Source organism: Propithecus coquereli, unplaced genomic scaffold (assembly GCF_000956105.1).
Source record: "Propithecus coquereli isolate 6110/MARCELLA unplaced genomic scaffold, Pcoq_1.0 Scaffold372, whole genome shotgun sequence".
Classification (NCBI taxonomy): domain Eukaryota; kingdom Metazoa; phylum Chordata; class Mammalia; order Primates; family Indriidae; genus Propithecus; species Propithecus coquereli.
This window is the reverse complement of record NW_012149419.1, coordinates 1,781,794-1,793,943: the sequence shown is the minus strand read 5'-3', so window position 1 is coordinate 1,793,943 and position 12,150 is coordinate 1,781,794. Positions and strand designations below refer to the sequence as shown.

Sequence of the window (12,150 nt, the reverse complement as noted above, 5' to 3'; positions counted from 1 at the left end):
TGAGGTTGCTGTGAGCTAGGCTGACGCCACGGCACTCTAGCCCAGGTCACACAGTGAGACTCTGTCTCAAAAAAAAAAAAAACAGAAAATAAGGAGCATTGGCGAGACTGTGGAGAAAGTGGGACCCATGTGCACTGTTGTTGGGAATGTAAAATGGTACGCTGCTATAGAAAATAGTATTGCAATTCCTCAAAAAATTAAAAATAGAATTATCATATGATCCAGCAATTCTACTTCTAGGTATATAAAGAATTGAAAGCAGGATCTCAAAGGCATATTTATATAAGATGTTCATAGCTGCATTATTCACAATAGCAAAACGTGGAAGCAACTTAAATGTCCATCCATGAGTGAATGGATAAGCAAAATGTGGTAAGATACATACAATGGAATGTATTTGGCCTTAAAAAAGAAGGAAATTCTGGCATATGTGACAAAATACATCTTGAGGACATTATGCTAAGTGCAGTAAGTCACTCATAAAAATATACTGTATGATTCCACTTACATGAGATACCTACAGTAGTCAAAATCATAGAGACGCAAAGTAGAATGGTGGTTGCCAGAGGCTTTGGGGAGGAGGACTGGGGAGTTATTGTTTAATGGGAATAGAGTTTGTTTTACAAGATGAAAAGAGTTATGGAGATAGATGACGGTGATGGTTGCACAACATTATGAATGTATTCAATACTGCTGAACTGTGCATTTAAAAATGGTTAAGATTGTAAATTTTATATGTATTTTAAATAGAAAAAAATTAATAATATAAAGATATCTGGAAAAATCCCCAAATCTTTGGAAACCAAACAACATACTTCTGAATAACCTATGAATCAAAGAAATCAAAAGGGAAATTAGAAAGTAATTGTAACTGAATGAATACGAAAGCACAACATATCAAAAATTATAGGATACAAATAAAATAGTGATTTTAAGAAAATTTATAGCACTAAATGCTTTTTTAAGGAAGGAGAAAAGATCTCAAATCAATGATCTAACTTCCCAAGTTTTTTTCGCAACCTGGGGAGTGGTTTCCTGCTCATCAGCTCTGGCCTAAGGCACCTCAGCAAACTGGTTCCCCATCCAGTAAGCCATAGCCTCACTCTCTTCAATAAAGTCTGAAGCTCAAGATGGGAAGGTGGGCAAGGTATTCTAAGTATGTGGCTACCCTCTTCATCTGTTATTCCTGTACATTCTTTAGGTTTTACTATAGCCTTCAGTAAACTCTAAAAATAGTTAATCTCTTTTTACAAACTTAATGATTATTTGCATTAAATATTCCCTGTGATAATTACTGTTTTGGATTCTTTCTCTTGACTGGAAGTGACTGAAACAATTGTTTCTGGGAGTGATGTCAGAAGATCGACTCTCAAAAATAAGATTTGGGCTGTGGTGATGAACTCCTACAGTCCCAGGTGCTTGGGAGGCTGAGGTGGGAGGATTTGCTTGAGCCCAGGAGTTTGAGGCCAGACTGGGGAATATAGTGAGACCCTATCTCTAAATAAAAACAAATTAGAACAAATTAAAAAAACAAATTAAAAAAGATTTGGGGACTGATCTGGTCTTGCCCTAAGGCTTAAGTGCAGAAATAAACTCGTTGACAACAGGAAACAGGATGCTATTAATCCACGGCATGTAGTGGCACAACAATTAATTGTGATGAAGTGCCAACTGAAGCCAGTACCTTGGGAGCACTTGACTACTATGGTACCGTACTGGACTACTGTGATGACCGTAAAATGTGCGAGAGATTGCCTTGAGTGCTCTAGAGCACTTACAGAAAGAAAACTAAACAAGCTCCAGTCCTGGGCTGAGAACCACAAAGCTCCCACAACAGCCCTAAAATAATCTATTTCTTTTAGCCAGGGGTCTGTTTTTGCTAAAATCTAGTACAAAATTTACTTGCTCCTGCTTCTGAATTATAATACTAGTTGGATTCACAGTCTTGCCAAGCTTATGTGAATATCAGGGAATTGATAGAGAATGAGCCTCTAGGACTGGGAATGGGTAGATGAAATCAGCACTCTCAAACTCCCAGGTTTCCCTGAGACTCCTTTGCCAGTGGAAGAAGCTAGACTTCCCGTGTCTGAGGAAATTAGCTTTTCTTTGTTTAAAAATCTTATAATAACCTAACCTGGAGCAAATGCCTCACAAGGGGACACTCATCCTCCTCAAAACTCACTAAAACCACACTAGATCAATAACTAGGGTCAACTATATTAGTATGTTTCAGGAGTAATATACACACTAGGACCCAAGAGGAGACAGCTTACGTAGCTTATATACCAAAAGAGTTACATAATTGTGTGTGTGTGTGTGTGTGTGTGTGTGTGTGTGTAGGTGTGTGTCTATCCTGGGGATATGTGCTGGAGTAGGTTCTACAGGTGTTAGACCAAGTAAAGACAAATTTATGGATGTAGGTACACTTACTAGAGAGTCTGGATTTAATATGTTAGAGTCATTTCCTGCTGTTTAAGCAAGTTACTTATTTGGTTGACTGAAACTTGGATTCAGTGGCCTATATTTAATGAGACTGAAATGCTGGAGCTTCCATGGAATGCTATAGAGCTGCAGTCCCCAATCCCTAGGCTACGGACTGGTACTGGTCCATGGCCTGTTAGGAACCAGGCCACACAGCAGGAGGTGAGTGGCAAGCAAGCGAAGTTTCATCTGTATTTACAGCTGCTCCCCATCACTTGCATCACCGACTGAGCTCTGCCTCCCGCCAGCCATGGAAAAATTGTCTTCCATGAAACCAGTCCCTGGTGCCAAAAAGGTTGGGGACTGGTGCCATGGAGGAGGGGAGATAAGGGCTTAGGGCAATAGGAACGCTGGAGTGGATCTGTCATGTGTTACCTGCATGTTCACCTTATCGCATCATCTCCCAAGAAGACCTAGAAGGCACTCCTGTCACTATGGCATTTGTAAATGTATTAGTGAGAGCATCACCTATATCTTTGAAAAGCTCTGTAGTTGCTTTCCTTTGTAGACCACATATAACCATGGGTGATACCACATGCGGCATCAGAAGACCACGTGACCTGAGCTTCCCATTGTGAACCGGGTGCTGTTTGACTCAACTAGCTGTAAGTTTTGAGTATGCACACTCAAATGGCCTATAAGATCAAGCAGACAAGTCTAGAAGGTGTAAGTTACAGGAGCAGGTAGTTCAGGCTCTGACTTCTGTTGCATTACCTCTTTTCACTCGATCTATGCCTACAGCTTCCTGGGGAGTTCCTTATGATCAACTAAGGAAGAAACTGTTCAAGCCCAGTTTATGAGAGGATCTGTATAATATGCTTACACCACCTGAAAGTGGACAGCTATAGCATCACAGCCCTACTCAGCGGTGACCCTAATGAGCAACTAATGAAAGAAAATCCTCCCAGTGGGCAGAACTTTGAGCAGTATACTGTCTGTTTACTTTATCTGGAGAGATGGACAGAAGTATGGATCTATGGGCAGTGCTCTACAGATATGCACAGATCTAAGGACAGTTGTTAACAATTTGGCTGGATGGTCAGGGGTAGTAATAACAAGATTGGAAGATTGATGACAAGGAAACCTGGGGAAGAAGTAGGTGGATGGATGTTTAGGAATGGGCACAGACTGTGACGGTATCTGTGCCCATTGTGATTGCCCAACAAAAGACTTTCACTGCAGAGGAAGTTCCTACTAACTAGTTTATGTATGATTAGCAACCAAAATAACACTTTTTCTGTCACCTTCTCTCTTCAGCTGCCCTAGTGCTTGCTCAATGGGTCCAGTAACAAAGTGACCATGGTGGCAGAGGGAGGATATGAATGAGCTCAACAACATGGACCTCCCCTTACCAGAGCTGACATGACTAATGCTACTACTCAGCGCCAAGTCTGCCAAGGAAGAGATCAACACTGAGTCCCTGATACGGAACCATTTCCTGGGGAAACAGTCAGCTATTTGGTGATAGGTTGAATACACTACACCTTTTTCCATCACGGAGGGAGGCAGAGATTTATTCTCACTGGAATAGACATATTCTGAATATGGATTCACCTTTTCTGCTAATAATGCTCTGCTAGCACCACCATCCATGGACTTATCCATCATCATGGTATTCCACAGAACATTGCTTCTGATCATGGAACTAATTTCACAGCCAAGGAAGAGAAGCTCTGAGCTCATGTCTATGAAACTAGATGATTTTTACCATATATGCTGCCACTCAGAAGCATCTGGATTAATTAAAGATAAAATGATGCCAGTTGGGAGACAACACCCTGAAAGGATGGAGCTCTGTCGTGTAGGATGCAATATATGCTTTGAATCAGAGATCATCTCACGGTGCTGTCTCCTACATAGTCAGAATACATGAGTCAGGGAATTAAGAGGTAGAACAGTAGTGGCTTCAGTCACTATTATACCTAATAACCCATTTGCTGAATTTTTAATTCTCATCCAAACAATTTTGCTCTCCCTACCTATAGAGTACAGAGATCATAGTCCCCAAGGGGAGAATGATTCCATAAGGGAATAAAACAATAAATTAAGAGATAAGACTCCTGCCTGGTAATTTTGGGCTCTTCATGCCACTAAATCAAAAGTAAGAAGAGTGAGTTCCTCTATTGGCTTGAGTGGTTGATCCCAATTACCAAGAGGAAATTGGGTTACTGTTACATAATAGGGGAAAGGAAGACTACCTGAACCCAGGGAATTCTTTGGGGTGCCTCTCAATACTGTCAATATGTCTACACCCAACAGTATGGGTTAATTGCAAATTATAGCAACCAAAAAGCAGCAGGAATATTGAGGACTCATATCTCTCAGGAAGGAAGGTTTGGGTCTCTCTAACAAGTAAGAAACCTACTAAGGTTATGAGTGAAGACAAGGGAAATATGGAACAGGTAGTAGCAGAGGAGGCCATAGATACCATCTATAGTCTCATGACTAATTACTTACAAAAAGGACTGTAACACGTATTTTCTTTGCTTATTATGTGTATGTCTTCATTTGGATATTAACCATTTCTTTCTTCTTCTTGCTATTACTGAAGGTTAACCTTAGCAATTAGTCTTTATGCAATAGTATATTCAGCCACATCACAATGAAGTTTGAGGAATAATTAATATTACTAGCTATGAAAACAATGACTTTTGGCACTGGATGCTCCTTCATTTGGGTAAGTGCAAGAATTTTTTTTATTGCGTGTAAGTTCAAATGTGTAGAAGGTACATAAAGAAGGTGAGTAGCCAAAGGAGTAGACTATGCCACTTAGCACTTTATCACCCCTCACCTCTAAATCTACCCTTCCTCGACCTAGTTTTGTGAAACTGTGGCTTCAACCTACATTTCTCCTTTACCAGTTTGCACAATGTTAGGCCTTGTCAGTAAAGGGCACTGGAGGAACACTGTAAGAAGGGGCTTTTCTTTTTGCACCCTTAAATATTGTTATTATAGCCTACAGGGCTACATTAAAAATGAGGTCCTAAAAGCACTGGAAAGCTATTATTTCTATAAAATATGATTTAAAATATATCTGCTATTCAACTTCACTGAACCTTCAGTCACTGTGTTCCTTTTTGTTCCTCCCTCAACTGCTTCACTTGAGGTGTTTAACAACTCCAGGGTACGCCATCCACATTGCGTAGAAGGTGCCAGTCCCACAGAATATCCTGCTGTTGTGCAACATGTGCAACCTTGCTTCATTCTCTATCCCTTATAAACCCATGAGGCATGGTTTCAACTACTCCTTACTTACTACTCTTAAAGTTTGAAATTAGGAAGAAACAGGACATATTTTTAAACCTGATGTGGGTTACCAGCAAAGTTGGCCATTGTCTTTCATTGGTAACTTTTTGAAAATATACTAAAAATGCATCTTACCAAGGTACAAAAGCAGGGTGACAACCTAGGTTTCCTTCCATTTTAATAAATCTCCAAATTCCAATACTCCTAATTCTTTCTTTCAACTTATGCAGTGCAGTATAACAGACACTTAGTACACAGACAAATATTAAGTATACAGCTTGATGGACCAAGTACTCTGACCACAATACAATTAAATTAGATATAAAAGGATAACAAAAAACTCCATAGCTTAAAGAAATCATAATGGAAAAATTTTAAAACTTAAAACCGAATAACAAACTATAAAATTTTTAGGATGAAGCAAATATATATTTGAAAATTGTTAACATTAAATACACTTCTTCTGACAAGCATTTTAGTTTCATTTTATAAATGCCATATCCCCATAGAAAAAATTCAGAATGAATATAAGGTTAAGCAAAACTTGGGAGTTGTATTCAAAGGCCATTTCTTTTTTCTTCCTGGCTATGTGACCTTTGACAAGTCACTTAATTTCTCATTTTCTTCTTATTTTTCTGTTTTCTAAGGTCTCCCTGCCTCCTTTCTCTGTCTAAGGTTTTTGAGAGAAGATTTAAAATGTAAACAAAGAACAAGATCAGCAGCAAAATTTGGGGGGAGCAATGGAAATATTCTATTAACATATTTTGACGTGGTGGTGGTGGCGACTTCACAGGTATAAATATCTGTCAAAATTAATCAACTGTGCACTTTAAATGAATGAAGTTTATCATATATAAATTATATCTCAGTAAACAGATTTAAAAAGAAACAAAAAGAACATTGTTGAGGCACAGGGGTAGGTGTTAAGTAATTGTTAGTTTGTTTCTCCATCCCCTTCCCTTTCTATATTCACTTGAAAGGAAAAACACCTAGGCACTATTCATAAGAAAATCCCTAAAACCTTCCTGCGATAACTATGAGGTTATTACTCTTGGCCTCCTCTCCTTCACACTAAATCCAGTATCTTTAACTTTCCCTATGAATTTCACCTTTCTATCCTTTTGCATAGCAAGATCTTAAATTTAGATTGTATACCTCTCATTTCAGTTAAAGAACAAAAGAATAGTAATTCACATACATTACAAAATATCGTGAGGTCTTTAGTTGTTAGCTCCACAAAGTCTACAGGCCTCATTGGCAGTACTATGTTGCTAACTCATGTATTAAAAGAGAATTATTATATACACTTAAATTCTATTCAACCAAACTTACAGGAAGCCAGCTATGCAATTACTATTTTGAAGTCTTTATTGATCACTGGCTATATCCATACTCCCAAAGTGAAGTATGTTATTTTAAAACAAGAGTGGCTAAGAGACCCTTCTTTTTTATTTGCTACTACCATTAGAAAAACTTAACTCTTCATTTTCTTTTTAACGTATAAAGTGTAAGTTTTGGTACCAACTCAGTTATCATGTATTTACGTATTCTAAACTCAAAACAAAATATCTCATGTTGGGCTTTTGACATTAGTGAATTCTCTAGCTGTTTTGCCAGTAATGTTAAACATAGACTGTCTTCCCTAAATTGCTAAAATCAGAGAGCTCACTGAAATGGATTATTTCTAAGAAATCTGTCTAGGCTAGAAACTACTATTACCCATTTTCAAAATAAATATCTGATGAGAGAGATTTTTTGCTACTTTGTTTTTGTTTGTATTAAAAGCATAATTTTACCCTATGTAAATATGAAAACACTTTTTCATCTTACATTTTTTGCTTACTTTTTAATCATTTCTCAAAGAAGTTAGTAGATAATAAAAAATAAAATTACCCTCTCCCCCCAGTCCATTTCACTCACCTACAAAATGGGCTGGGAATAGTAGGTATCACATAACAAATCCCCCCATTCAGGCAAAACGACCTGTGACTGGGACCACATGGCTCTTCGTGATCTAAAACACATACATATATGGAATAGAGAAAGGCAATTAAAGTTTTTCTAATGCAACAAGGAATAGGAATAACCATCTTAGAATGAAGTAGCAATCATAAAATTCACAGTTAAGAATTTTTTCTCAAAGTGAAAGACTTAATCTTATTCCTTACTTGATAGGAACTTCCATCCTTTTGAGGGAAAAATTAATCCATCCTAAAGATATGGCCATTAATTATAATGGATTTAGAAGCTACATAATAGAAATAAGGAATATCTATATTAGTCAGATTAAAAGGTGATTAGGATCTTAGAATAAATAGGACCTTTCTTATTTAATACAAAGATTCTGCATTATTACTTAGAGCTTCCCTGTCCCAAGGTTTTATTTCGATTCTTATTTTTCCTATTGGGTCCCAAATGTACCAAAATTTGAAACTGTGGTGGAAAAAAGATTTAGATGACTGAAATAAATTTTTATTTCCAAAATTATTTTTAAATATTCCTATGTGACAGTCTTAATGTGAAAGCCAAAAATAATCGTATACAGTTTTGGTTTGCAAGGTGATTTTAGGTAATAGCTACTAACTGTAAAGAAATATCTAAAGTTCTAAAGTAAAATTATAAACCTAAGTCATACATCCAAATGTTTCAGAATATTAAGAAAATAAACCGCCATTTATCTCTTGCTTCTTTTCTCTTCCTCCTCTTTCTCCATCCTCACCTTCCTTCTTTATCTCTGACCTTTCCTTTATCTTTCTTTTACCTCTTTGCCTTCCTTTTCTCCCTTGGTACCTCTCCTCCCTTCCAGCCTCACCCTGACCCAGTTATCTTGAAAAAAAAAAAATCCCTTTGCTTTGACTCCTGGCCACCAAAGTTACTGTATAGAAAAAAATTAGAAACAATAATAGAAGAATTCATTGAGTCATTATATTACTAATTTATGATGAGAAAAGAACACAGCTGAATACTCTATCTTTTAGCCTTAAAGGGGGGATTATTTTGCTTTAAAATTACACATTGTTAGTTCCTGATTGTTTCTGTCTAGGAAATGACCCAGAATCACCTAACGTGAAAAAGAAAATGACATTACTCCTATTAGGCCTCCAATTTGGCATTTAAACAAAAAGAATACTAAATTTTTAAAAAATTTTCTAGCACTTATTTGCCACTAAGATGTCAATAGCCATTAAGATACAATTGCTATGAGTCAGATGTCTCCATAATTAGAATTAGAAATTTTAAAACTTTTTTACTTTAGATTGAGAAAAACCTACTTCAACATCGCATTATTAACTATAAAAATAAAAAAATGTAAAGAGGAAAACAGAACTAAAGAGAATTTAACTAGTAAAGGAGAAAGTAAACTAACCAAAACTAATTTTTAAAGATTTATTTTTTTTTTACACAATGCCATGCTTCATTATAATCAAAAAACTTTTAATAAGATTATATACATTTTCAGGAATGATTTGGCTAACAAATAAAATCTCAATCAACATTTCATTATATCAGCATCACGAGAACCATCACATATGGTTTTCCATTAAGGGTGCAATGTAACTATCACTGTTAAAAATTAATGTCTTTGTTTTTAACTGGATTATAACCAGATATCTCTCAACATTTGGTATTTTATCAGCAAAGCAAACTCATCTAACCTGAATGACTATAACTGAATCTATTTTTACTCTGGCTGATTTCTTGGTCTCACTCTGTTGTCCAGGCTGGAGTGCAGTGGTGTGATCATAGCTCACTGCAACATCGAACTTCCAGGCTCAAGCAATCCTACTGCCTCAGCCTCCCTGGTAGTTGGGACTACAGGCCCACACCACCACACCCGACTAATTTTTTAAATACTTTTTTGTAGAGACGAGGTCTCACCATGTTGCCCAGGCTGGTCTAGAACTCTTAGCCTCCAGTGATCCTCCCACCTCAGCCTCCCAAAGTGCTGGGATTACAGGTGTGAGCCACAATGCCCCACCACTGATTTCATTTATTTATTATTTGAGAAGTTGATTTCAGATATAGAATAAGCTAGAATTTGTCAGTTTATAAAAACCAATAAAACATGTAAGTCTAAAATAAAATAGTTATTTTATGTTATAAAGGAAGGGCTTTCAAAACCAAAATATTTCATATTCTGGAATGATATTAGATGGAAACAATAAAGCCTTGTGTTAATATACATTTTTTGTTGTTGTTCTATTGCTATGTTACACACATTGACAAAAGTATAAACTTACAAGAAATTACCTGTTGGCATCTTAATTTTTAAATAGTTTCATTCTTGGTCAAAAATTAGGGTTGAAAAACAGCACCTAAAACAGTTTAAAATTAATAACTTAGGAAAAATTATCTTCTTTTGAGGATATTATAAAATGTCAAATATTCTAATAGCAATACTCTTAAATGTTGAGAATAATTAAGACATTACATACCAGCAGAAGTTTAGTTACACCATATTTTTTTAGATACTTACTACATATCAATAAAAAATCTGAACAGATAAAACTAAAAGATCAACATTAAATAGTATAAATGCACTAAATATAAATCGTTGCCTGAATAATATAATTTAATCTTAAATATCTCTCTGCAGAAAAGTCTAATAAGCTTTATCTTTAGTAAACATTATTAATACAGTAGTGTACTATGAGATTTTATATGAAAGATCTGAGGTAGTAAATGAAACTGAATGACCTCAATTGACTTTTTACTTTTTCATAAATCCTATTTATACAATCTGACTTTTAAGTACAATCAGTAACTTCCCATTTTCCAATTTATTGAAAATAGCCAAATATTATAGAAAAATCTTTAACAGCAATTAAAATTTTTACATTTCTATAGAACCTTTAAAACCTTTTATAAAAGCACTTTTAAGTTTCCTGTAGATTACACATTACATTTACCAGTCTACACATGCCTTTCTTTTAAACAATGTCTGGTATCTGGCAAAGCAAAGTAGCTAATGAGACATAGTTATGTGTAAAGTTATTTGCTATAATAGAACGGAATTAAAACATATTTGAAGAGATGAAGCATTTATACTTACATTATGATCACAAGCTCTCAATTCTGTTCCTTAAAGGCCACCTACTCCTGACCTAAGCACAAAGACTTTGTAACAGAAATCTCAATCTACAACTTCCCATTAACACAGGTGTAATATCAAGGTCTTCTCCCAAAGCCAATCGCTCTGTCTTACACAGACAAACAGAGAGAGAGAGGAAGAGACAAGGGGGAGGGAAGGAAGAGAAAGAAAGAAAAAAAGATATTATTCATTTGATTTCAGATAATCACTGGCTCATTCTGAGTTTCTTTTTTCCAAACAAATAGGACTTACCCTCAATAAAAACTTAAATTCACACAAAAAATAAGTTTAGTTGGAAATGCAGTGTTTCAAAAGTTTTTGAATACTGCAGACTATAGCAGCTGTGACTTGCATTTTACAACATGTCAAAATCTGATTTATATGGCTGCGGTGTGCAGTGTGGGCGAGGTCAAGATCAACCAAGGTGTGCACAGAGGTCAGGCACTGGCCGAGGGAACCACCCCTTCAGTCTGTATGTTCAGAGTTGCAAATGAAGCAGAATTTTATTTAGAAAAGGATTGGTACTAAGCTGCACTCCCAAATCACTGTCCAAGTTTTAAAGTTATGAAATAAGCCACATTCTTTAGACTCCTTACTTATCTATGCTTGTCTGAATAATCCAAGAGTGTTGTGTAAGTTTGAGAGAAAAGGACTTTTAACGTGGAGCTAACAGATAACTATTCCACAGGATTTTTTAAAAGAATTTTTAAAATTTGTGTTTTATATGGTTTGTGTTTCCTTACAAATCATAAAATTTATATATATAATACTTGAACTTATAAAACTGAAAGAACGTAATAGCTATAATAGAATTTACAACACCATGTTCAATTTAAAATGAATATAATCAATGAACTTGACTAATTTGACTAGTACTGATGATAATATAACTACCTGAATACTATGGCAAAGCTATTATATACATGCAATAAGGAGAGTTAAATTTTAAAAATCATAAATGATTTAAAAATATTGACTAAAACTATAATTTTATTTAAATAAAGTACAACGCTCTTCATCATATAATTATCTAAAGCGTGCCAAGCATTTAAATAGTTATCTTTTCCAAAACCACAATTCAGACATTACTATTTGATTAATATAAAACATAGAAGCTAATACATTTGTTTTGTTCTTTTAAGAAAATAAACTCATAATCATACACTATCAAAACAACTGTCTTCATTATTACATATAATCTCCCACATTCAAAGGCAATTTGTACATAGCCATAACCATTATACAGGCATACCTCATCTAACTGTGCTTCACTTCACTGTGCTTCATGAATATTGTGAGTTTTTTCTTTTCCTTTTTTTTAGTAAGTTGAA

The 12,150-nt window shown here is 35.6% G+C and overlaps 1 protein-coding gene across 1 annotated transcript in view; it reads right to left on the bottom strand.

Annotated features, from left to right (window-relative positions):
- NRG4 (neuregulin 4) overlaps positions 1-9,988 on the bottom strand; it is a 68,072-nt gene extending 58,084 nt beyond the window's left edge. The window contains exons 1-2 of the mRNA XM_012651861.1: positions 9,979-9,988; positions 7,648-7,741 (exon numbers count right to left, since the gene is read on the bottom strand). Of these exons, the coding sequence (XP_012507315.1) occupies positions 7,648-7,741; positions 9,979-9,988 (104 nt within the window). The remainder of the gene's footprint in view (positions 1-7,647; positions 7,742-9,978) is intronic.
- Positions 9,989-12,150: the final 2,162 nt, after the last annotated feature.